The sequence below is a fragment of the Cebus imitator genome, unplaced genomic scaffold, assembly GCF_001604975.1.
Source record: "Cebus imitator isolate Cc_AM_T3 unplaced genomic scaffold, Cebus_imitator-1.0 Scaffold53, whole genome shotgun sequence".
Taxonomy (NCBI): domain Eukaryota; kingdom Metazoa; phylum Chordata; class Mammalia; order Primates; family Cebidae; genus Cebus; species Cebus imitator.
Window position 1 is genome coordinate 2,851,260 of NW_016107368.1, and position 26,609 is coordinate 2,877,868.

The window sequence follows — 26,609 nt, forward strand, 5'->3', positions numbered from 1 at the left end:
AAAAAAAAAAAAAAGAAAAAGAAAAGAAAAAGAAAACCATATCTTTCAAAAGTTACAGCTTTATTCACAATATCCAAAAACTGGCAACCAACCAAATGTCTTCAGTAGGTTGATCAATCAATAAACAAATTGTGATACCATCACATAATGGAATACTCTACAGCAATGAAAAAGAACAGGCTATTGCTACAGGCGACCACATCAATGCATCTCACCATCATTATGTTGAATAAAAGAAGCCAGGTGAAATAAGCATGTACTATATTATTTATAGAAAACTCAAGAGCAGACAAAATTAATCTTTGTTGATAGAGGTCAGGCAGTGGTTCCCTATGGAAGATAGGTGAGTAGCAGTGCTGTCTGATAAAACTTTCTCTGGTGAGGGGTATGTCCAATGTAGTAGCCACTGGCCACAGGTGGCTGTTGAGGACTTCAAAGCTAATGTGAGTAAAATAATTTTAAGGTGATTTCATTTTAATTAATTTATATTGGACAATGCAGGTCTGGCGGGATGGAAATGTTCTTTATTTGATTGTTGGTTACATGGATAAAAATTTATTAACTCTTATACTTAAGATTTGTTGTTTTTACATATCTTACACTCTCTATTTTCTCTCTCAATAAAATATATATATGTATGTGTATATATTTTCATATATATATTCTGTTGTATAAAGGACACTTGGCTTGTTTCTAATTTTGACTATTGCTAAGAAAGCTGGCTATTGCTAATTAAGTAATAAGTAATAATAATAAAGAAACATACCCACGCATATATGTCATATATTTATTTTTTTTTTATTTTCTCGAAACAGGATCTTACTCTGTTGCCCAGGCTGGAGTGCAGTGGCATGATCATGACTCACTGTAACCTCTAACTTCTGGGTTCAAGCAGGAGCCCTGCTAATTTTTAAAACATTTTTTTGTAGACACAGGGTCTCATTATGTTGCCTAAGCTGCTCTCAAACTCCTGGTTTTGTTCTCTCAAAGCTCTGGGATCACAGGCATGAGCCACAACACCTGGCTTATGTTATACATTTATATGTCATATAAATGGCATATAAGTGGAACAGTCCTGCCACTGCACTCCAGCCTGGGACACAGAGCTAGACTCTGCCTCTAAAAGTTAAAAAATTATATATATACACACACACGCACACACACACACACACACACACACACACACACATATAAAATATGACATATATGTATCGGCTTTATTTGCAATAATAAAAAACTAGAAACAACTCAAATGTCCTCAATACAACAGAAGGAGAAATATATATATATATATAATTTTTTAAAAAGTAAGGCTGGGCATGGTGGCTCATGCCTGTAATCCAGCACTTTGGGAGGCTGAGCAGTTGAATCACTTGCAGTCAGGAGTTCAAGACCAGCCTGGCCAACGTGGTGAAACCACATCTCTACTAAAATACAAAAATTAGCCAGGCATGGTGGCCTGTGCCTGTAGTCCCAGCTACTCAGGAGGCTGAGGTAGGAGAATCGCTTGAACTCAGGAGGTGGAAGTTGCAGTGAGCCAAGACTGCACCACTGCACTCCAGCCTGGGCAACAGAGTAAGACTCTGTCTCCAAAAAATAATTAATTAATTAAAATAAGCACACACTATATAATTGAATTTATGTAGTATGGCTGGGCAACATAGCAAGACCCCATCTTTATAAAAAAATTTTTTTAATTAGCCAGGTGTGGTGGTGTGCACCTGATTTCAAGTGATCCTCCCGCCTTGGCCTCCCAAATTGCTGGGATTACAGGTGTGAGCCATTGCACCTGGCCCAGTGTGGCTGTTGATATGATTATGGGGCTCTGTCCCTGGGTCCACATCAATGGAGATGAACTTTCCCCCTGCCCCCTGCAGACTCACCCAGCTCATTCCTCTTTTTGTCCTGAGCCCTTCGATGTAGTTTGTCCTGGAAGGAGAGACAAAGAAAGCCTGTCTACCTATGCCCAGCCTGGGAGCTTGTAGGCCCCCAACACTGTCCTCACCCCACCAAGGATCATGCCCAGTTCCAGGATCTCCTGGGTCCTCCCCACACTGTCGCCCATTATTTGCCATGCACAGGAAGGAGTGTGGGAGAGTCTTACCTTCTTCATTGTTCCTGGGAAATCTATGGGAGGGTAAAGGAAATGGTGAGAAGGGGAAATCCTCCACAAAGAAGCAAGCTCACCTCCCAGCCTCCCTCCCACTCGTACCTTGCCCGTGCCGGCCACAGGGAGGGACCCTCCCCAGACACTCCTTGTGTGCAGGTGCCCGACACCGATGGCAGCGGTAGCCCTGATAGAAGGTGCCTCTGAGGTGCAGAGGACACAGAAGGAAGAGTGAGTGATCCTTACAGACACGGCCAAATATTCTGCCAAGAACATAAAGGGTCCCCTTGGGTTGTCCTTAGATCAGGAGAGTGATGGTGAAGCAGAAGATCAAAATAGGGATCCCCTCCCCCATCTCCCAATTTAGGGGACCAATTACTGGGGGAGCTTCTTTAGCAAGGAACTGATGACCAAGCCCAGGACTGGGACCCTCCTCCCAGATTCCCACCTAAGCAGCATCTGACAGGCCTTGCAGGACGTGGTCTCCTCAAAGGAGAACATCTGGAAGTCATGCCCATTGGCGGTGGCATTCTCGGGGTAGATGTTGGAGCTGGCAGGGGAGAAAAAAAAAAAAAGAGGGTCAGCCGGGCATGGTGGCTCACGCCTGTAATCCCAGCACTTTGGGAGGCTAGGAGGGCGGATCACAAGGTCAAGAGTTTGAGAGCAGCCTGACCAACATGGTGGAACCCCATCTCTACTAAAAATACAAAAATTAGCCAGGTGTGGTGGCAGGTGCCTGTAATCCCAGCTACTCGGGAGGCTGAGGCAAGAGAATCGCTTGAATCTGAGAGGTGGAAGTTGCAGTGCGCCAAGATCGGAGCACTGCATTCCAGCCTGGCGACAGAGGGAGACTCCATCTCAAAAAAAAAGGGGGGGTCAATATTTTATTCCTTTTTAGGCTGAGTACTCTTCCACAGTGTGAACAGACCACATTTTGTTTGTCCACCCATCCATTGGTTGATGTTGGGGTGGTTTCCACATTTTGGCCACACTGGAGAGTGCTGCTATGCACATTGGTAGAAACAGAAAGCAGGTTAAGCGCTTCCAGGGGCTGGGAGGGTGGGGAATTGGGAGCGAATGCTTAATGGGTATGCGGTCTCCTTGGGGTGATGAAAAGGTTTTGGAACTGGAGAGAGGCGATGGTTGCACAGCATTGTGAGTGTACGAAATCCCATGCGATCGTACGCTTTGGAATGGTTTGATTTTTGTTGCGTGAATTTCACCTTATATAAAAAAGACGAGAAGACAAAAGTGGAAGAGGAGGAGGAGGAGGAGGAAGAGGAGGAAAGGGAGGAGGAGGAAGGGGGAGAAGGAGGGATTGGAGGAGGAGGAAGAGGAGGAGGAGGAGGAAGAGGAGGAGGGAGAAAAGAAAGGAGGAAGGGGAGGAAAAGGAGGAGGAGGAAGAGGAGGAGGAGGAAGAGGAACAGGAGGGAGAGGAGGAAGAGGGAGAGGAGAAAGAAAGAGGAGGAAGGGGAAGAGGAGGAAGCAGAGAAGGGGAGAAAGAGGAGAAGGAAGAAGAGGAAGAAGAAATGGAAAGGAAGGAAGGGAAGGCGGAAGGGGTAGGAAGGAAATGATGAGGAGGAGACCGAAGAGGAGAGGGGAACAGGAAGGAGGAGGAGGAGGAGAGGAGAAGAGTCGGGGCTGGTAGCTGAAGTTGCACACAACCCCAGCATTCCAAGGATGAAGACAGCCTTGGGTCTGTCCCTCTCATTTCCCAAATGAAGAGACTGAGGTTGAGTGGTCCCATGGCATATCGGGACAGAGTAGGGACTAGAGCACATTCCTCCTCCTTCCCAGCCCCTGCCCCTCTGCGGACAGAAAGGAGGAGGAAAGCGGGGACTCACATGGCCATCTCAAACTGCTCCATCCACTTCTTCTTCAATTCTCTTGTCTTGAAGAACAGCTCATAGCCCTGGGCACCTTGGTCCTCAATGAGAAGGAACATGTGGCTCCACTGCAGGGAAGCAGAGCTCAGACTGAAGGCACTGCTCCTGCAGAGGGTGGGAGCACACACCCACCGACCCCTTCCTCCATAGGGAGCAACGACTCAAGCCCATGAGTCTCTATGCCCCTAGCACCATGCATGGATATCCTTGTAAAAGGGCCTTCTAGGATATTCAAATGCATAATTTCACTATGTTATGTATTTGAGTTTCACTATGTTGGCCAGGCTGGTTTCGATCTCCTGACCTCGTGATCTGCCTGCCTCAGCCTCCCAACATACTAGGATTACAGGCATGAGCCACTACGCCCAGCCTGACTCGTCTTTTCAACAAAGCATTGGTGCAGCACCTGCTGAGAAACAGACACTGCTAGGGGCTGGGGACAGAGCAGTGAACAGGGTATTGTCCCAGGGCTCCTGCCTGGAGGGACAGATGGATGCCATAGCAAGAAGTCACAAGACAGCAACTAGCTCCTCAGTGAGGGAGGCACAGGCTGAGAAATAGAGAAGCCACAGACCCGAGCACAGCGGGGACCTCCAGGAACAAGACTAAGCAGAAGGGAAGAGTTCACAGGAGAAAAAGGGAAAGGGAACAAGGAAGAGCAGAGAGGGAGAGGGGTCTCCACTCAAATGTCACCTCCACAGACAACGTCCCTGAACAATGGAGGTAAGACAGCTCCCCCTGGCCAGGCGCAGTGGCTCACACCTGTAGTCCCAGCACTTTAGGAGGCCAAGGCAGACAGATCACGAGGTCAGGAGTTCGAGACCAGCCTAGCCAACATAGTGAAACTCAGTCTGTACTAAAAATACCAAAAAATTAGCCGGGCATAGTGGTGGGTCCCTGTTGTCCCAGCTGCTTGAGAGGCTGAGGCAGGAGAATCGCTTGAACCTGGGAGGCAGAGGTTGCAATGAGCTGAGATCATGCCTTTGCCCTCCAGCCTGGTTGACAGAGGGAGGCTCCATCTCAAAAATAAATAAATAAATAAAGACAGCTCCCCTCCCACCCTCACCTACCACAGTCACATCCCCTGTTTTATTCATTTATTTTTTTAATAGAGACAGGGTCTCACTCTGTTGCTCAAGCTGGAGTGCAATCATAGCTCACTGCAGCCTCCAACTCCTGGCCACAAGCGATCCTCCTACCTCAGCCTCCCATGTAGCCAGGGCTACAGGCATGTGCAAAGCCCAGCTAATTTTTTTTTTTATGTTTTGTAGAGACAGGGATCTCCCTATGTTGCCCAGGCTGGTCTCAAACTCCTGGGCTCAAGTGCAGTGGCACCCAGGCTGGAGTGCAGTGGCACAATCTTGGCTGACTGTAACCTCCACCTTCCGGGTTCAAGCGATTCTCCCACCTTGGCCTCCCAAAGCGCTGGGATTACAGGCATGAGCCACTGCACCCGGCCTCCTACTTTATTTTCTTTGTAGAAAGCATCCCATAAGAATGCAAGTACCATACAAGAAATAAAATAGGTTGGGCACAGTGGCTCACACCTGTAATCTCAGCACTTTGGGAAACCAAGGTGGGCAGATCACTTGAGGTCAGGAGTTTGAGACCATCCTGGCCAGCATGGTGAAACCTCATCTCTACTATAAATAAATAAATAGGCTCCTAGATGGGCAATGGGTGTAGTGGCAGGCACCTGTCATCCCAGCTACTCTGGAGGCTGAGGCGGGAGAATCGCTTGAACCCGGAAGGTGGAGGTTACAGTCAGCCAAGATTGTGCCACTGCACTCCAGCCTGGGTGACAGAGTAAGACTCTGACAAAAAAAAAGAAAAAAAGAGAAAAACTCCATTTTGCTTGCCATTTTAGTCCTAGTGCCTAAAAGAGTGTCCTGGATATAGTAGATGCTCCATTTAAAAACTGTTGAGTGGATTAACACACACTGTGTACTCTGGCAAACACAGGCACATGTGCAGGTGGAGAACCCCAAGCTGCCGACTGCATGGAGGACCCCCGAGATCTGGCGTCAAAGCCCCACCTTCTTGTTGTCTCGGTCTCCTGAAGAGTCATCCCGAACCTGGAAGCTGTGCAGGTTCACAAAGTCCTTGAGGTCATAAGAGTCTCCCCGGCGCTTACAGATGAGCAGAGCTTTGTCAAGCAGGAAGGCGTACCTGGAAGGATGGGTAAGGCGTTCCAGTATGGCTCTTCCCAACCGTCCCTATCAGCTCTCTGACCAGTTTCTCCTCCAACCTGGTCTCACCCTGCCCTTCTCCTCCTCCTTGGCCAACTTGGCCATGCCCATCTGTCCATCCTGACCTCACCCACATGATCCACCTTGGCCCTACTGCCTGTCAATCTTGGCTCCACCCATGCCCCTCGCTGGCCCTGTCCTGCCTGTCCATCAAGGCTCCACCGCCTTGTCTGGATGGGTCTACCACCTGTCTGTATAGAAATCTGGCCTCACCCCAACTCAGGTCCCTCCCCAAATCCACCTTAATTCTACCTACGAGTCTATATAGGAACCTGGCCCCACCCCAACCCAGGCTCCACCCCGATCTGTTTTGGCTCCACCTACCTATCCATCTAGGAGCCTGGCCACGCCCTACGCAGGCTCTTCCCTAAACCCGCGTTGACTCCACCCAACTGCCCATCTAGAAACCTGGCCCCGTCCCTACCCAGGCTCCACCAAAGATGTGGTTTGCTCCACTCACCTGCCCATCTAGGAGCCTGGCCACACTCCTGCCCAGGATCCACTCAGATCCGTGTTGACTACACCCACCTGCCTATCTAAAAGCCTGGCCCCGCCCCTGCCCAGGCTCCACTCAGATATATATGGACTCTCCACCCACCTGCCCATCTAGGAGCCCAGCCCCGCCCCTGCCTAGGCTCCACCCCAGATCTGTGTTGACTCCACCCACTGCCCATCTAGGTGCCCAGGCTCTACCCCGATCTGTGTTGACTCCAATCACCTGCCCATCTAGAAGCCCAGCCCCGCCCCTGCCCAGGCTCCACCCAGATCTGTATGAACTCTCCACCCACCTGCTTGTCTAGGAGCCCGGCCCTGTCCCTGCCCAGTCTCCATCCCAGATCTGTGTTGACTCCACCCACCCTGGCCATCTAGAAGCCCAGCCCTGCCCTGCCCAGGCTCCACCCCAGATCTCTTGACTCCACCCACCTGCTTGTCTAGGAGCCCAGCCCCGCCCCTGCCCAGGCTCCACCCCAGATCTGTTGACTCCACCCACCTGCCCATCTAGCAGCCTGGCCCCACCCCTTTGCCCAGGATCCATCCCAGATCCATGTTGACTCCACCCACCTGTCCATCTTGGAGCGCCGTTCTACCGAGGTGATCTTGAGCTCCCCGTCGATCTTGGGCCGGCCATAGTGAGCCAGAGACTGGTCCTATGCAGCAGGCAGTGGGTCTGGCAAGGGTCTCCCAAGAAGGGAGCCAGACACCCTCCCCCCTCCCCACGTGGCCACACCCCGGCCCACCCGGCTCCACCGCCTCACCAGGTTCTCAATGGACAGCTGGAAATTGGTGATCTGCCGCAGTGTCTCGTTGTCTCGCTTGACCTCGTTCACGCACTGAGCCAGGTCCTGGGGAGGGGACAGGGGTGAGCCTGGTCCCTCAACAGCCCACCCAGTCTCCCACCTAACCCGGGATAGAGGTTCAGCCCCCACTAGGGTTGTGACTGCAGCAGGTGAGCCACCAGCACCCCACACCCCCTCACCCTCATGGCATCCAGGGCCAGCCGCAGGTTGTCCTTCTCCATCGCCTCCTGTGTGTGCTTCACCAGCTCCTGCAAGAAACAAGACGTCAGACGTCATCTGGGCCAGTGCCCTTCTCCCTGGTAGGAGGGCCTTCCAAACAATGCTAGTTCACCAGCTCCTCCCTGGTACTGCTGGCCCTGGAGGCTGCGACACGACCCCAGTGATCCATCCCCGATGGTCCTAGAGACCCAACCCCCAAAAGCCAGCCCCCATCCCCACTTTTACAGACACAGGAGAGGAGTCATGCGGAGCCCACGCCTGGTGGATATGCCCAGCACCTGGAGAAGGAGGTGATATTTGAGAACTCGCTGCATGGGTACCATCAGCAGATCCCGCAAGGTGAACCTCCCGTTGTTGGCTCGCTGAGAACATTCCTGGGGAATCAGAGAATAATGGGGAAATTGAGGCAGGTCCCAGAAAAAAGCCCGTTGCAGGGTGGGTGTAGACAGATTTGAATAAATATGTGGGCAGCTCTCTACCCTAGAGCTGTGGGGACTTTCTAGAGCCCAAAGCATCATATCTGCCTCCAAGAAAACAGGAAAAGGACTCCATGAGGTGGGGGCAGTATAAGAACAACTGAAAGGAACTTTGGGACACTGACGAGGGCAGATCACTTGAGATCACGAGTTCAACACCAGCCAGGCCAACATGGGGAAACCCCATCTCTACTAAAAATGATAATAATAATAAAATAATAGCCAGCATGGTGGCAGACTCCTGTAATTCCAGCTACTCAGGAGACTGAAGCAAGAAAATTGCTTGAACCGGAGAGGCAGAGATTTCAGTGAGCTGAGATCACGCCACTACACTCCAGCCTGAGTGACAGAGGGAGATTCCATCTCAAAAAACAAGCAAAAACCAAACAACTAGAACAAGAAAAAAATAACTGGAAGGGGCTGGGTACTAGCTCTTTGAGAGGCTGAGGTGGGTGAATCACTTGTGCCCAGGAGTTTGAGGCCAGCTTGGACAACATGGTGAAACGCCATCTCTACAAAAAATATAAAAAGTAGCCAGGACTGGTGGCATGCATCTATAGTCCCAGCTACTCAGGAGGCTGAGGTAGGAGTTGGGAGGATTGCTTGAGTCCAGGAGGTTGAGGTCAAGGCTGCAATGAGCTATGATCATGCCACTGCACTCCAGCTTGGGCAACCAAATGAGACCCTGCCTCATAAAAAAGAAGAAAAAGAAAAGGAAAAAAAAGAAAACACTGGAAGGTGACAAATGCTGCTTGGGACTCTGGGCTACCTGGGATAGAGGTCCAGGATTCTGTCTGCTGAGGGGGGCTGGAGAAGGGGAGAGGGACAGGTCTGGAGAGCCCCTGTCCTCATCACCCCTGCCCTGTCTGTATTTCCATTAGACAAACAGATCCAGATTGAAGTTCAAGATCAGGTTCAGCCTGGGATCAGGGGTGGGATGGAGTTGGAATCAGTGAGAAGTTGGAACAATCAGTGCTAGGGCTCAGCCCGGGGCTGGGGTTCAGTGTGGGATCAGAGCTCAGTTCAGGGTCAGGATGTCACCCTGATGTCAGGGGTCAGCCCAGACCCGGGGCCGGCCCATTTCTGCTCTCCATTTCCTCCGCTTGGCCGGCTGGTAACTCCCTCTCCAGTTCTTTGGCAGATCCCTGGCTGGGCTGCAGCAGAAAGCGGACCATCTGCAACTCAGTGTTCTCCCTGCTGCCCCCAGAGCCTGGGGAAGAGCAGGAGAGGGCCCCCAGAAGTGGCCCGGCCCCTACCTCCAGCTTCATCTGCACATCCTCCCGGGCTGCAGCCACACGGTCCAGGTGTTTGCTGGCTGACTCCACCTGGCTGCAGTAGCGACCATAGACAAGGAACCTACAGGAGAAGACAGGCCACCAGGTAAGGGTGGCTGGCATAAAGGTCGGGCAGAGGCTGGTGTCAGCCGTGGCCTCACTCTTCCCAGCTGGAGAAGAAACCTGAGTCTCAGTTTCCCCATCTGTGAAATGGGCATAACAACAGCATCTCCCATGTGAGGCTATTGTAGCATTATCTCATTTGATGCTATAGTAACCTCGCCACAGTATCTGGTATTGTCTCTGCCCAATGTTCATTTATTTACTTGTTTATTTTTTATTTTTTAAGACAGAGAGTTTCACTCTTGTCACCCAGGCTGGAGTGCAGTGGTGCATTCTTGGCTCACTGCAACCTCCACCTCCCGGATTCAAGCGATTCTTCTGCCTCAGCCTCCTAAGTAGCTGGGATGACAGGCACCTGCTACCTCGCCTGGCTAATTTTTGTATTTTTGGTAGAGACAGGGTTTCACCATGTTGGCCAGGCTGGTCTTGAACTCCTGACCTCAGGTGATCCGCCCGCCTCAGCTTCCCAAAGTGTTGGGATTACAGGCATGAGCCACTGCACCTGGTCTATTTTTGTTTTTGAGACAGAGTCTTGCTCTGTCACCCAGGCTGGAGTGCAGTGGCATGATCTTGGCTCACTGCAAGCTCCAACTCCCAGGTTCAAGCAATTCTCCTGCCTCCATCCTCCTAAGTAACTGGGATTACAGGCGTGCGCCACCACACCTGGTTAATTTTTTGTATGTATCTTTACTTGTATTTAGTTTTAGGTGATGGAGACAGGGTTTCACCATGTTGGCTAGGATGGTCTTGAACTCCCGACCTCAAGTGATCCATTCGTCTCAGCCTCCCAAAGTGCTGGGATTACAGGCGTGAGCTACCACGCCCGGCCAATGTTCATTCATTTAACAAATATTTATCGAGCGCCTACTGTGTGCCAGGTCCTGTGTGCATCCATTTATTCAACCCTCACCACCAGTCTGGGAGGCACGTTCCTGTGATCCACTGATGTACAGACGAGGAAGCAGAAGCACAGAGAGACTAAGTGACTACCCAGTACCACACAGCAGAGCTGGGAAGTAAACCAGAGATGGGCAGCCCCTTGCTCAGAGCACACAGCACAAGACACCAAGTGGTGTCTGAGGGGAAGGTCTCTTGAATGCCCAGCCTAGGCAAGGCAGTGAACCCCAGAGCTTCAGTCTGGCCAGCTGGGTCTCACCTCTCCTTGTATTTGATGAAGACCTGGTAGAGGTTGGCTGCGCCAGGGGTGGCCAGAGCTTCCTTCATCTCCTTTAGGAAGTGAGTATGAACACGAAGCAGGTCCTACTTGGAGGGAAGGGTGAGAGCTGGGGCCAGAGCCCAGGGCTCAGGGGGCCAGTCAGGAAAGGGTCATCCGCCTGCCCCATGCTGTTCAACTCCCAACACCCATGATCCAGGGACAGGTAAGGGCAGTGGGTTATCTGCATTAAACAGAGGCCCAAGAGGGCTGGGAATTGGCTAGCTCACCTCGATGTTGATGAAGATGATCTCAATGTCTTGAGGTTTCAGGAACCGTTGCAGGGGCTTCATAAAGTGCTGCGGGGAAGGGAGAGAAAGATGACGAAAGATAAGATCCCTTCCTCCAGGCCGGGCATGGTGGCTCACGCCTGTAATCCCAATACTTTGGGAGGCTGAGACGGACGGATCACAAGGTCAGGCGTTTGAGACCAGCCTGGCCAACATGGTGAAATCCCATCTCTACTAAAAAAATACAAACAAATTAGCCAGGTGTGGTGGCATGTGCCTGTAATTCCAGCTACTCAGGAGGCTGACACAGGAGAATCGCTTGAACCCAGGAGGCAGAGGTTGCAGTGAGCTGAGATCGCACCACTGCACTCCAGCCTGGGTGACAAAGTGAGACTGTCTCAAAAAGAAAAATCTCTTCCTCCAGACTGGTCTTACAGAGACAGGGAGAAGGAGACAGTGTGAGAGAGAAAGAGACAGAGAGATAAAGACAGGGAGAATGTCCACACAAAAATTTGTACAAGAATGTTCATAGCAAAATTATTCATAATAACCTAAAAGTGGAAACAACCAAAATACCCATCAATGGGTGAATGGATGTTTAAAATGTGGTCCATCTGTACAGTGGAATATTATTTAGCCATGAAAAGGAATGAAGCTCTGATACAGGCTACAATGTGGATGAACCTTGAAAACACCAGGCTCAGCGAAAGAAGCCAGATACATATAAACCACACAGTATGCAATGCCCTTGATATGAAATGTCCAGAACAGACCAATCCACAGAGACTGGGAGGAAGTTCGTGGTTGCCATGGGCTGGGGGAAGATAAGAGATTGACGGGGGACAGCTAAAGGGTTTGGGGTTTCTTTGGGGGGATGATGAAAATGTTCTAAAATTAAGACCAGGAATGGTGGCTCACACCTGTAATCCCACCATTTTGGAAGGCCAAGGCAGGAGGATTGCATGAGGCCAGGAGTTTGAGAACAGCCTGGGCAACATAGGAAGACCCCTCTCTACAATAAAAAGTTTAAGAATTAATCAGGGCATCGTGGCATGCACCTGCAGCCCCAGCTCCTCAGGAGATTAAGCCAGGGAGATTGCTCACACTGAGGAAAAAGTAGCGAGAGACCAGAGGAAAAAAGAGACAGAGTGAGAGATAAAGAGAGAGACAGAGAGACAAGAGGAAGAGGCCCACTGCCGCCTCACAAAGGGCTGGGATCACAGCCCTCTGGGACACCAAGGAAGGAGGATTGCTTGAGCCCAGGAGTTTAAGACTAGCCTGGGTAACATAGCAAAATATATATATAGCCGGGTGTGGTGGCATGTGCCTGTAATCCCAGCTACTCAGGAGGCTGAGGCAGGAGAATCGCTTGAACCTGGGAGGCTATATATACACATATTTTATATATATACATGTATATAAAATATGCGTGTATATATAAGATATGTATATATAGTATTATATATCATATATATATATATACACTTCATATATATCTTTAAATAAATATATATATCTTTAAAAGATAGATATATAGGCTGGCACGGTGGCTCATGCCTGTAATTCCAGCACTTCTGGAGGCCAAGGTGGGCAGATCACTTGAGATCAGGAGTTCAAGACCAGCCTGGCCAAAATGGCAAAACCTCGTCTCTACTAAAAATACAAAAATTAGCCAGGCGTGGTGGTGCACGCCTGTAATTCCAGCTACTTGGGAGGCTAAAGCAGAAGGATCACTTGAGCCTGGTAGGCAGAGGTTGTAGTGAAGCGAGAGCCTGCCACTGCCCTCTAGCCTGGGCAACGAGAGAAAAACCCTGTCTCAAAAAAAGAAAAATATAGACATATAGAGATACAAATCTCATATGTATACAAGATATGTTATATACATATATGCATGTAAAAGATATATACCTATATTAATATGTCTATGTATATCTATATATTTATATTGTATATATTTATATATTGTATATATTATTTATATATATTTATATAGCGCTATATAAAAACTATATATTTTATATCTCATATATATTATATATTTATATTTTATACATATTATATGTTTATATTTTTATATATATTTGTACGCTTTGCATATATTTATATATTTTCTTTTTACGTATATGTTTAATGTATTGATATATTTTTAATTTTGTATGTATTTTGTTTGTTTTTGGTTTTTTGACCGCTCCTGCAGGCAGAGAATAGCATGCGTATACATATATATATATATATATATACACACATACACACACACACACACATACATATAGTCTGTCGGACTCATGTTTATATATACATATGTAAGTCAGAGAAACCCAGAGACAGACAGCCACAGAAAGGAAAAGCGATGGGGGCGGGAAAGCCTCGGCTGCCCACAGGCGGCCGGACAGGTGGACCCGCACGTGCCAGCCCAGCTCCCGCGCATGCGCCCACCTGCTGGATGGAGCCCAGCGTGTCCGTGTACTTCTCCTCCGTCTGCTGGATCTCCCGCAGGCAGCAGCAGCGCTTGTCATACTCTGTCATCTTGGGCTGAGAGCCAGGGGAGAGGCCAGTGTTGCCGGGGGTCTGGGGCTCCCCCCAGCCCGCGCCCTCCCCAGGCCCGACTCTCCGCCTCACGCACCGGCATGCACACGGGCTCCGAGCGCATGAGGTCCTCATAGATCTCATCGCCTTCCGCCTCCTCGTTCTCCACGCAGTCATACAGGTCCTCATCCTCCTCCACCGTGTCGCTGTGGGTTGTGAGATCAGGGATCCCTGGAGCCCGTCCCAGATCACAGCAGGGTCCCCCAAGAGCCCAGGACAGGGCTGTGTCTCCTCAGACTCTCAGGGCAAGGCCGTATGCCCCAGACACCAGGGTATGGCCTTATTCCCCCCAGGGCAGGGCCACGTCCCCTCAGACCCCCCCACCCCCAGGACAGTGCTCCAGTGAGCTGTGCACCAGCAAGCCTAAGCACTCACTCGATCTGGTCGGACAGGCCACTGTAGATGTCTTCATCACCTACACTCTCCTCCTCAGTGGGGAAGGGCCTAGGGGGCCAGGAGGGTGTGAGCCAGGGGCAGGGGACTGGGTAGGCGTGGAGCTTCAGGGAGGGAGAGGATTGGGACTCAATGGCCCAAGGCCCAGGGGGTTACTCACATGATCCCCCTGTTCTGGGCGATCGGGGTCCAGGACAGAGCAGACAGGGTGTAGATGACCTGTGATGGGGCAGTGGCCACTGGGTGAGCCCCTTGTGCACCCCCACGGTAGAACACAGCCCCCAACTGCAAGGCCCTGTCTGAGGCTAGACTCCAGAGCTAGACCCCATGCCTCTTGGGAGCCTAATTCAGGATTTTCTCTACCTCCCCATTCCCCATACCATTGTTCCCTTAAATGTTCCCTTGTACAAGAATGTTCAGAGCCAAGTTATTCATAATAACCCAAAAGTGGAAACAACCAAAATGCTTATCAGTGGGTGAATGAATGCTTAAAATGTGGTCCATCCATACAGCGGAATATTATTCAGCCATGAAAAGGAATGAAGCTTTGACAGAGGCTACAATGTGGATGAACCTTGAAAACACCAGGCTTTGAAAATCCCACCCTTTGCTCCTGTCTTTCTATTTAATCCTCATAGCCACTCAGAGGGCAGGATGATAATATTCCCATATTTCAGATGAGAAACAGGAGGCTCAGAGAGGCACAACCATATATCCAAGGTCACACAGCAAGTGTCAGAGCACGGACTCAAACCCAGTTCCACATATCCCAAGCCAGTGCTATTTACACCTCACGTATGGCCTGGCCTGGCTTGTCTGCCCGTCTCCTGATAGCCCATAGCTTGTCCAGTGTAGACGTCAATAGAAATGAACTGAAACTCAGTCTTTGGGCTTCAAGTGCCCAGCTCACCTTGCCAAAATCCTGCACATCGAAGAGGTCAAAGGCTTCGAAGAGCTCGCTCCTCTTGAGGCCGAACTTCTCACAGCAGGTGGACAGGAACGTTCGAATGTTCTTAAGGCACAGGAACTGTGAGGAGACAAAGAAATGAGCATGGGGGAGGATGAAAGGGCAGGGGAGAAATTGACCTCCAGGCCACTTGGCTTAGGGACTGACGTGGAGGGGAAAATGAAAGCACAGACCCCTTTCCTGAAATTGCATTCTCTTCCAATAAAGATTAAGCTGTGCCTGATTCAGATCTACCCTCTGAACTTTTTTATTAAGGTAAAATTCACAAAACAGAATCAATCATTAATGGTTAAACAAATGTGGTATATCCATACAATGGAATATTATTCAGCCATAAAAAGGAATGAAGCAGAATAGTTCTGAGACTAGAAGTCCAAGTTCAAGGGGTCAGTAGGGTTGGTTCCTTCAAAACGCAGGTTCCATTCTATGATATAAAACACCAATATCACAAAATGTTTTCACAGATAGCTTGTTTCTAGTTTTTAGGACTGGATATTCATATGTTCTTATAAAGGCTTAATAGATTCGGAAACATAACTTCTTAGATTTTACAAAAAGAGTGTTTCAAACTTGTTGAATCAAAACACAGGTTCCTCCAACACTCTCCATGAAGTCACTGTGGACCCAGAGTCCTAAAGCAGATTCATCAGGAGAGCTGATACATACTACAATGCAGACGACCTCAGAAACATTCGAACTACTCAGGAGGCTGAGATGAGTAGATCACCGAGCCAGGAGTTCGAGCCTGCAGGGAGCTATGATGGTACCACTGCACTCCAGCCTCAGCAACAAAGCAAGACCCTGTCTCCAAAAAATGAAACAAAACAAAAACAAAAAACAATCCTCCCACCCCCACTTCCCAAGTAGCTGGGACTACAAGCATGTACTGCAACACCCAGCCAATTTCTGTATTTTTTGTAGAGACGAGGTCTCGCCGTGTTGCCCAGGCTGGTTTTGAACTCCTGGACTTGAGTAATCCACCCACCTCAGCTTCCTAAAGAGTTGAGATTACAGTTGGGAGCCACCATGCCCAGCCATCGTGGAACTTTTTTATTTCATGAGCCAAAACATTCCTTTTCTTTTTTAAGTCAGTTTAGGTTGGGTTGCCATAGCCTGCAACCAAGGTATTAACTAATCAAACATTCGGGCACATATGACATGGTCCCAGCTTTCGAGTATCTGGAAAAAGAAAACAAGAATCCTCTGTATTCTTGCATTTGCCAACTATTGGCTCATCCAATGCACCAACAGATTCACCTCTCTCTGAATTTCCCCACATCCTGAAGAATTCTAACCAGACTTCCATCCACCAGCCTCCCGTAGCTTGCAGACTTGACCTCTCCCACAGTCCCCAACACTCTCCATGAAGTCAGTGTGGACCAAGGGTCCTAACACAGACTCCTCAGGAGAGCTGGTTAAAATCCATCTTCCAAAATCACATACTATATGCATCTACTTATATGAAATGTCCAGTATAGGGAAATCCACGCAATGGAAATCCACTCAGCTATAAAAAATGAGCAAACTATGCTCCATACTACAACATGGATGAACCTTGAAAACACACTCAGTGAAATAAGCAAATCACAAAATGCCATGTATTGTACGATTCTATTCATAGGAAGTGTCCGGAATAGTTCTACGACTACAAGTCCAAGATCAAGGGGTCAGTAGGGTTGGTTCCTTCAAAACACAGGTTCCATTCTGTGATATAAAACACCAAATCACAAAGTGTTTTCACAGATAGCTTGTTTCTAGTTTAGGATGGTCGTATGTTCCTATAAAGGCTCCATAGGTTTGGAAGCATAACTTCCTGGATTTTATAAAAAGAGTGTTTCAAACTTGTTGAATCAAAACACGGGTTCCATTTTGTGATATAAAACAGCACATCACAAAGTGTGTTCATGGATAGCTTGTTTTCTTTTCTGTTTATTTTTTTTAAGACGGAATCTCACTTTGTCCCCCAAGCTGGAGTGCAATGGCCCGATCTCAGCTCACTGCAACCTCCACCTCCCAGGTTCGAGCAATTCTCCTGCCTCAGTCTCCCGAGTAGCTGGGACTACAGGTGCCCGCCATCATGCCCAGCTTATTTTGTATTTTTAGTAGAGACAGGGTTTCACCAGGTCGCGCTGGTCTTGAACTCTCGGCCTCAGGTGATCCACCCGCCTCAGCCTCCCAAAGTGCTGGGAGTACAGGTGAGAGCCACTATGCCCGGCCAGCTTGCTTCTACATTTTAGGGCTGAATGTCTGTATGCTCGTGTCAGTAGACAGCCCCCTTCCCGCTGCACTATAATGTGCTCTCGCCCTTCCTGTGTCCTAGTTCACTCTAGTTCCTTTTTTTTCTTTTTTTTTGAGACAAAGTCTCACTTTGTGGCCCAGGTTGAAGTGCAGTGGCACGGCTCACTGCAACTTCTGCCTACCAGGTTCAAGTGATTCTCCTGCCTCAGCCTCCTGAGTAACCGGGACTACAGGTGCCTGCCATCACACCCAGCTAATTTTTGTATTTTTAGTAGAGACGGGGTTTCACCATGTTGACCAGGCTGGTCTCAAACTCCTGATCTGCCCGCCTGTGCCTCCCAAAGTGCTGGGATCACAGGCATGAGCCACCGCACCCAGCCCTGGTTTACTCTTCTACAAGGCCATCAGTCACAGCGCATTAGGGCCCACACAGATGACTCATTCTAGCTTAACTACCTCTGTAAATGCCCTATATCCACATACAGCCTCACTCTGAGGTACTGGGGGTTAAGACTTCAATGTATAAATTTTGGAGGGACACGCTGTTGACAAACATTAAGTTTACCCTGCCCCCATGGCTCTTTTGTGGAGGGTACCTTTTACCTTGTAATTAGTCATAGGTGGGTAACAGCTGCCTACATGGTACATCCCTGAGTTATGTGCATACGTAGAACACCTGTGTGTTAATAAGAATCACCTGTCAAAGAACAAATAAATGCGTGGATGCATCTCTGCTCAGGGCCTTCCATCCTGGAGAGCTGTCGGCCCTGCAGGCTCTCAGGCCGTGGGTCCCCGGGAATGACCCACTCTGTTGGCTGCCTGGGTGTCTGCCTCTTTCAATATCTGCAGCCTGCCTGGTTCGGGGTCTCCCGGATCACCTGGTTCTGGGTACACACTTCGGCCCATAACACATAAGAAAGTATATTCCAAGAAGAGAGGGCAGCCCATGCAAAGGTCCTGAGGCAGGCCCTCGCCTAACGTGTTGGAGGAGCAGCGAGGAGGCCCGTGCGGCTGGAGGTAGAGTGGGCGAGGAGGAAGAGAGGGGAGGACAGGAAGGCGACCAAGGCGTTTGTTGTGAGAAAATAAACTTCTGCTGTTAGAGCCTCCCAGTCTGTAGTGTTTTGTTGCGGCACCCACACAAACAAATACACCCTGCCGTCCGGAAGAAAGTGCCTTGCTAACTTCTTTGTTTTTCCTCAAAGGTCACCTTCTCCGTGAGACCTCCTCTAACCACCCTATTTAAAGTCACACTCCTGCCTGGCGCGGTGGCTCGCACCTGTAATCCCAGCACTTTGGGAGGCCGAGGTGGGCGGATCATGAGGTTAAGAGATCGAGACCAGCCCGGCCACCATGGTGAAACCCCATCTCTACTAAAATACAAAAAATTAGCCGGCTCTGGTGGGTGCACCTGTAGTCCTAGCTACTCAGGAGGCTGAGGCAGGGGACTCATTTGAACCCAGGAAGCAGGGTTGCAGTGAGCTGAGATTGCACCACTGCCCTCCAGCCTGGGTGACAGAGCGAGACTTCATCTCAAAAACATAAAATAATATAAGAAAATAAAATCACACTCCCAGGTTGGCTTGAGCCCAAGAGTTAAAGACCAGACTGGTCAACACAGGGAGACCCCATCTCTATAAAAATTTTTAAAAATCAGCTGGTTGTGGTGGTGCATACCTGTAATCTGAGCACATTGGGAGGCTGAAGTGAGAGACTCACTAGAGCCCAGGTGTTCAAAATCAGCCTGAGGCCACATAATGAGATCCCATCTCTACAAAATAATTTAAACGTTAGCCAGGCAGGGTGGTGCATACCTGTAGTCCCAGCTACTCCAGAGGCTGAAAGAGGAGGATGGTTGGAAGCCGGGAGGTGGAGGCTGCAGTGAGCCATGATGGCGCCAGTGCACTTCAGCCTTGGCAACACAGCGAGACCCCATCTCAAAATATAAATACAAACGTAAATGAATTAATTTAATAAAATCCCACTCCCTACTCTGGCCTTTTTTCTTTTCTTTTTAAAGAAATAGAGACGGGGGTTTCACCATGTTGGCCAGGCTAGTCTTGAACTCCTGACCTCAGGAGATCCACCCGCCTCGGCCTCCCAAAGTGCTGGGATTATAGGCGTTAGCCACCGTGCCCAGCCTACTCTGGCCTTTTCTATCGCCTTTGCTGTGCTTCATTTGTTGTGTTTATTGTTGATTTCACCCAAATAAAATGTCAGTTTGAAGAGGGGAGGGCCGTCATTCTGCTTCTTGAACGTCCAGCGACTATGATCGTGCCTGGTGTGCAGAAGGCCCCCGATATATATTTGTTAACTGGATGGATGGAGGCGGGGCCTGGGAATCTGCATCTTAACACTCTCCCCGGCTGATTTTGACATAGTGGCCAACCCCTACTCTGTGCGTCTACCATAACAATATTTGTTTTTCTTGGCTGGGCACAGTGGCTCATGCATGTAATCCCAGCTCTTTGGGAGGCTGATGCGGGCAGATAACTTGAGGTCAGGAGTTCAAAACCAGCCTGGACAACATGGTGAAATCGCATCTCTACTAAAAATACATTTTAAAAAATTAGCCAGGCATGGTGGTGGGCACCTGTAATCCCAGCTACTTGGGAGGGTGAGGCAGGAGAATCGCTTGAACCCAGGAGGCAGAGGTTGCAGTGAGCTGTGATATCACCACTGCACTTCAGCCTGGGCAACAAGAGTGAAACTCCGTCTCAAAAAAATAAGAAAACAAAAATAAAAAACAATATTTGGATTTCTTGAATGTCTACTACACATGGTTAGGTATTCAGGTTTTTTGTTGTTTTTTGTTTTGTTGTTTTTGAGACGGTCTCACTCTGTCACCCTGGCTGGAGTGCAATGGTGTGCTCTCGGCTCACTGCAACCTCTGCCTCAGGGTTCAAGCGATTCTCCCACCCCAGCCCCCTGAGTAGCTGGGGCTACAGGTGCCTGCCATCACACCCAGCTNATCAGTCTTTTGGTAGAGGGTGAAAGCATTTTTTTTGACAGAGTTTTGCTGTTGTTTCCCAGGCTGGAGTGCAATGGTGTGCTCTCGGCTCACTGCAACCTCTGCCTCAGGGTTCAAGCGATTCTCCCACCCCAGCCCCCTGAGTAGCTGGGGCTACAGGTGCCTGCCATCACACCCAGCTAATTTTTTAATTTTTTTAGTAGAGACAGGGTTTCATTATGTTGACCAGGCTGGTCTTGAACTCCTGACCTCGTGATCTGCCTGCCTTGGCCTCCCAAAGTGCTGGGATTACAGATGTGAGCCACCACGCCTGGCCAGCATTCAGATTAACTCCATTCTGATGCCCACACTGTGAGCGTTTATGCCCTTTTGAGATGGAGTCTTGCTCTGTCACCCAGGCTGGAGTGCAGTGGTGCCACTGTGGCTCACTGCAACTTCTGCCTCCCAGGTAGAAGCAGTTCTCCCACCTCAGCCTCCCAAGTACCTGGAACTACAGGTGTGTGCCACCATGCCTGCTAATTTTTCTATTTTTTAAAATAGAGATAGGGGTTTCACCATGTTGTCCAGGCTGGTCTTGAACTCCTGTCCTCAAGTAATGCACCTGCCTCAGCCTCCCAAAGTGCTGGCATTACAGGCATGAGCCACCGTGCCCAGCTATGTCCATTTTACCTACAAGAAAGCAGGCTTAGATTGGAGTGGGGGTGCTGCCCGAGATGATTAACGCCAGAGTAAGTTACGGGAGGAGCTGCAATCAAATTCTGAGATGGTATGAACTAGAACCCATGTTCTGTCTGTGTGTGTGTGAGAGAGAGAGAGGAAGCGGGGGGGAGAGAGACAGAGAGGGAGAGAGAGAGAGAGAGAGAGAGAGAGAGATGCTCTCACTCTGTTGTCCAGGCTGGAGTGCAGTGATGCAATCATAGCTCACTGCAGCCTTCACCTCCTGGACGCAAGCAATCCTCCCAGCTCAGCCTCCCGAGTCGCCAGGACAACAGATGTGTGCCACCGCATGCAGCTAATTTTTTAAATTTTTTTGTAGCGACAGAGTTTCATTATGTTGCTCAGGCTGGTCCTCAAGCAATCCTCCTGCCTCGGCCTCCCTAAATGTTGGTATGACGGGTGGGAGCCACCGCTCCCAGCTGAGCCCACTTTCTTGACCGCAGTTTTGTCTCCTTGCCTTGTGTGTAGTGGAAGCTAGCCTCAGCTTCCGCCCACTGCGCTCTCCATTTTCAGCATGCTACCGAGACAATGTGGACTCCTCCCAGCAACGATGCAAGGTAAGTAATATTATTATCCTTATTTATTTATTTATTTATTTATTTTTTTGAGACAGAGTCTTGCTCTGTCACCCAGGCTGGAGTGCAGTGGTGCAATCTCGGCTCACTGCAACCTCCGCCTCCCAGATTAAAGCAATTCTCCTGCCTCAGCCTCCCGAGTAGCTGGGATGTCAGGCATGCACCACCACACCGGGCTAATTTTTGTATTTTTAGTAGAAACAGGGTTTCACCATGTTGACCAGGCTGATCTCAACTTCCTGACCTTGTGATCCGCCCACCTCAGCCTCCCGAAGTGCCGGGTTTGCAGACGTGAGCCACCGCGCCCAGCCTAATATCCTCATTTTACAGAGAAGGAAACTAAGGGAGACACATGGCTGGGAAGCAAACGCAGCCAGCCTGACTTTAAAGCCTGCGTGTAATCGTTATGCCGTCGATGTATGTGTGAACTGATCTGGCACTTAGCGTCTGTTGTAACCCTGTTTCCCACACTTCCATTTGCAGACTGTATCGTCTTCTCAATTGCTGCCAGGGTCTACGTAACCCATTACATATGGAACATGAACTTTAACTGTAACTTTTTGTGTTTAAGAAGACAACTTGCCAGGCACAGTGGCTCACACCTGTAATCCCAACACTTTGGGAGGCCGAGATGGGCAGATCACCAGGTCAGGAGTTCGAGACCAGCCTGACCAACATGGTGAAACCCCATTTCTACTAAAAATACAAAAAGTAGCCAGGCATGGTGGTGGGCACCTGTAATCCCAGCTACTCAGGAGGCTGAGGCAGGAGAATTGCTTGAACCTGGGAGGCAGAGGTTGCAGTGAGCCAAGATCACACCCCTGCACTGCAACCTGGGTGACAGAGCAAGACTCCATCTCAAAAAGAAAAAGAAAAAAAAAAAGAACTTTTCATCCTTCTACAAACCTAAGCTTGTGTGCTAAAACAGAAGCACTGCATGACGAGTGTGATGGCTCATACCTGTAATCCTGGCGTTTTGGGAAGCTGAAGCGGGAGGATCACTTTGAGGTCAAGGGTTTGAGACTAGCCTGCCTGAGCAACATGGAGAGACCCTGTCTCTACAAAAAATACAGAAATTAGCCTGGTGTGATGGCCAGAAGTCCCAGCTACTCGGGAGGCTGTGGCAGGAGGATCACTTGAGCCCCGGAGGTAGAGGCTGCAGTGAGTATGATCGCACCACTGCACTCCAGCTTGGGCAACACAATGAGACCCTGTCTTAAATAAATAAATAAAAGAAGCATCTGGGTGCAGTGGCTCACACCTGTAATCCCAGCACTTTGGGAGGCCGAGGCGGGTGGATCACTTGAGGTCGGGAGTTTGAGACCAGCCTGACCAACACGGAGAAACCCCATCTGTACCTAAAATACAAAATTGACTGAGCGTAGTGGCTCATGCCTGTAATCCCAGCTACCTGGGAGGCTGAGGCAGGAGAATGGCTTGACCCTGAGAGGCGGAGGTTGCGATGAGCTGAGATCACGCCATTCCACTCCAGCCTGGGCAACAAGAGTGAAACTCTTGACTTAAAAAAAAAAAGCAACTGTAGAATAAATATGGATCAAACAATGTTATTAAATTCTAGGTAGATTCTGTTGTTTGTCCAAGGCTCTGACCCAAGATCTGTTCTCTCTTTGTCAAAAGGAGAAATTTGCAACAGAGACACAGGAAAGACACAGTAGCAACTCAACATTCATTCCTGAGGAAAAGAAGAGGGGAAATCTCTTGGCAAAGTAAAAATAGGAGGGAACTTCTGTAACCTGATAACGAAGGTCTTCCAAAAACCCAGAGTAGAACATTATATTAATAAGGACGTGTTGAAAAGCTTCCCTTTGAAATCAGAACTACACAAGGGAACTTGCTATCACCATTTCTATTCAACATTGTGTTGGAGCTCTCAGCCTTTTCGGCAGGACAAGACAAAAGGAAAAAGGGGAAAAAAGAAAGAAATACAGTGGTCATTTTTGCAGAAGAAGCAATCATCTACAAAGACATTCCCAAAGAATATACAGATAAATTGCTGAAATTAATAAAACTATTTGGCAGTGTTGCTCAATACAAAACCCATATACGAAGTGTACTAAGTGTCAGTACATCAGCAAAAATCATGAGGTTTTTTTCTTTTTCCTTTTTTTTTTTTTTGAGACAGAGTCTCACTCTATCAGCCAGGGTGGAGTGCAGTGGTGCAATCTCAGCTCACTGCAACCTCTGCCTCCCGGGTTCAAGCGATTCTGCTGCCTCAGCCTGCTGAGTAGCTGGGACTACAGGTGTCTACCACCACGCCCAGCTAATTTTTGTATTTTTAGTAGAGACAGGGTTTCATTATGTTGGTCATGATGGTCTTGATCTCTTGACCTCGTGATCTGCCTGCCTCAGCCTCCCAAAGTGCTGGGATTTCAGGCATGAGCCACTGCACCCGGCCATGTTATCTTTAAAAAAAAAAACATAACATTTGTGAAATCCTAGAGCAAGCAAAACTAACCTATGATGATAGAAATCAAATCAATGGTTGCTTCCGGGACAAGAGAGAAGGTAGAGATTGACTCAGAGAGACCACAAGTGATAGATATGTTCTGCTTTGAAAAGGGTGTGGATTGCACAAGTGTACACAGTTGCTAGAACTGATTGAATGGTAAAATGAAGAATTTTCATTTTACCATTTCAATTTGCACCATAGGGAAATCAGACTTTGATTTTAAAGGGACACTATTGACCATAGCCTAAAAGATATGAAAAAACCAACATAAAGCTAGTGACCTAAATGGAGTAGAATGTATACCAGTTCCTTTCTAGCAAGACTCAGTGTTTTGTTTTATTTTTTTATTCATTCATTATTTTTAGAGACAGGATATCACTCTGTCACCCAGGCCAGACTGCAGTGGTACGATCATAGTTCACTGTAACCTTGACCTCCTGGGCTCAAAGGATCCTCCTGTGTCGGTCTCCCAAGTAGCTGGGACTACAAGCATATGCCATCACACCTGGCTAATTTTGTTTTTAGACGGAATCTCGCCCTCGGCTCACTGCGACCTCAATCTCCCAGGTTCAAGTGATTCTCCTGCCTCAGCCTCCCGAGTAGCTGGGACTACAGGTGCGTGCCACCATGCCCAGCTAATTTTTGTATTTTTAGTAAAGACAAGGTTTCACCATGTTGGCCAGGATGGTCTCGATCTCTTGACCTCATGATCCACCCGCCTCAGCCTCTTAAAGTTCTGGGATTACAGACGTGAACTACCACACCCGGCCTAATTTTTTTATAGAGACAGAGTGTCACTATGCCACCCAGGCTGGTCTTCAACTCCTGGCCTCAAGCGATTCTCCCACCACAGGCTCTTAAAGTACTGAGATTACAGTTATGAGCCACTGCACCTAGCCCCAAGACTCAAAGTTTTAAAATCTTCAATTCTCTCCAAAACTGAGCTATAGATTTAATGCAATTTCAATTTAAAACCCCAGAATGGTTTTTCATTGAACTTGACATACAAATCCTAAGATTTGTATAGAAAATAGAGTAATGGCTCACGCCTGTAATCCCAGCACTTTGGGAGGCCAAGGCGGGCGGATCACGAGGTCAAGAGATCGAGACCATCCTGGCCAACATGGTGAAACCCCGTCTCTACTAAAAATACAAAAATTAGCTGCACATGGTGGCATGCACCTGTAATCCCAGCTACTCAGGAGGCTGAGGCAGGAGAATTGCTTGAACCCGGGAGGTGGAGATTGCAGGATGTTGCAGTGAGCCCAGATCGAGCCACTGCACTCCAGTCTGGCGCCTGGCAATGGAGCGAGGCTCTGTCTCAAAAAAAAAAAAAAAAAAAAAAAAAAAAAGAAAATGGAAAACCTTAGAGTCATGAATAGCCAATACACTCCTACAGAGAGAAAATAAAGGCTACGAGTCCTACCAAATATGAAGACACCATAAATCTACCGTAATTAAGACAATGTGTTTGTAGTGGCTAGCCTCCAAGATGGCCCCCGATGGTCCATAGCTCCTAGTATTTATACATAAGTTAAGATGCCTTTTTTTTTTAAGCTGATTCTTGTTCTGTCGCCCAGGCTGGAGTGTAGTGGTGTGATCTCAGCTCATTGCAACCTCCGCCTCCTGGGTTCAAGCAATTTCTCCTGCCTCAGCTTCCCAAGTAGCTGAGATTACAGGTGCCTGTCACCATTCCTGGCTAATTTCTGCATTTTTAGTAGAGATGGGGTTTCACCATGTTGGCCAGGCTGATCTCAAACTCCTGACCTCAGGTGATCCTCCTGCCTCGGCCTCCCAAAGTGCTGGGATTACAGGTATCAGCCACCACGCCTGGCCATTAAGATGCCCTTTTGTAATCCCCTCCCACATGGAACCAAGACTGGCCATGTGTAACTTAAAGAATATGGTGGAAGTAACAAGATGTGAGTTCTCAGGACTAAATAATGAAACATATTGAAGCTCTACTTTGGTCTCTTGGACCACTCACTAACAGCCCTATTGTGAGGCCACTCAGTCAGCCCTGCGGGGAACCCCATGTGGAGAGGAGCTGAAGTTCTATGTGACTAAGCCACTCAGGAAGTGGACCCTCCAGCTCAAGCCTTCAGACGACTGCAGCCCCTGCCAGTATCTGTGTGCAACCTCATTAGAAACCCCAAACGGCTCATGCCTGTAATCCCAGCTCTTTGGGAGGCCGAGGCAGGTGGATCACGAGGTCAGGAGTTTGACTAGCCTTGCCAACGTGATGAAACCCCAACTCTACTAAAAATACAAAAATTAGCTAGGCATGGTGGCACACACCTTTATTCCCAGCTACTCGGTAGGCTGAGGCAGGAGAATCATTTGAACCCAGGAGGCAGAGGTTGCAGTAAGCTGAGAAGCCTGCACAACAGAGCGAAACTCCATCTCGAAAAAAAAAAAAAGGAAACCCCAAACGGGGACCACCTAGGTGAGTCATTTAAGAATTCCAGACCTAGCCGGGCGCGGTAGCTCAAGCCTGTAATCCCAGCACTTTGGGAGGCTGAGGCGGGTGGATCACGAGGTCAAGAGATCGAGACCAACCTGATCAACACGGTGAAACCCCGTCTCTACTAAAAATACAAAAAGTAGCCAGGCATGGTGG

At 48.8% G+C, this 26,609-nt stretch overlaps 1 protein-coding gene across 1 annotated transcript in view; it reads right to left on the reverse strand.

The window, feature by feature from the left end:
* The window catches only part of VAV1 (vav guanine nucleotide exchange factor 1), a 76,872-nt gene that overhangs the window by 15,409 nt on the left and 34,854 nt on the right, over positions 1-26,609 (reverse strand). The window contains exons 2-19 of the mRNA XM_017528274.1: positions 14,965-15,081; positions 14,215-14,273; positions 14,037-14,105; positions 13,699-13,807; positions 13,512-13,607; positions 11,076-11,144; positions 10,789-10,892; positions 9,492-9,591; positions 8,038-8,133; positions 7,720-7,788; positions 7,499-7,585; positions 7,305-7,390; positions 6,030-6,162; positions 3,952-4,061; positions 2,556-2,657; positions 2,213-2,310; positions 2,105-2,127; positions 1,884-1,929 (exon numbers count right to left, since the gene is read on the reverse strand). Coding sequence (XP_017383763.1) covers positions 1,884-1,929; positions 2,105-2,127; positions 2,213-2,310; positions 2,556-2,657; positions 3,952-4,061; positions 6,030-6,162; positions 7,305-7,390; positions 7,499-7,585; positions 7,720-7,788; positions 8,038-8,133; positions 9,492-9,591; positions 10,789-10,892; positions 11,076-11,144; positions 13,512-13,607; positions 13,699-13,807; positions 14,037-14,105; positions 14,215-14,273; positions 14,965-15,081 — 1,573 coding nt within the window. The remainder of the gene's footprint in view (positions 1-1,883; positions 1,930-2,104; positions 2,128-2,212; positions 2,311-2,555; positions 2,658-3,951; positions 4,062-6,029; positions 6,163-7,304; positions 7,391-7,498; positions 7,586-7,719; positions 7,789-8,037; positions 8,134-9,491; positions 9,592-10,788; positions 10,893-11,075; positions 11,145-13,511; positions 13,608-13,698; positions 13,808-14,036; positions 14,106-14,214; positions 14,274-14,964; positions 15,082-26,609) is intronic.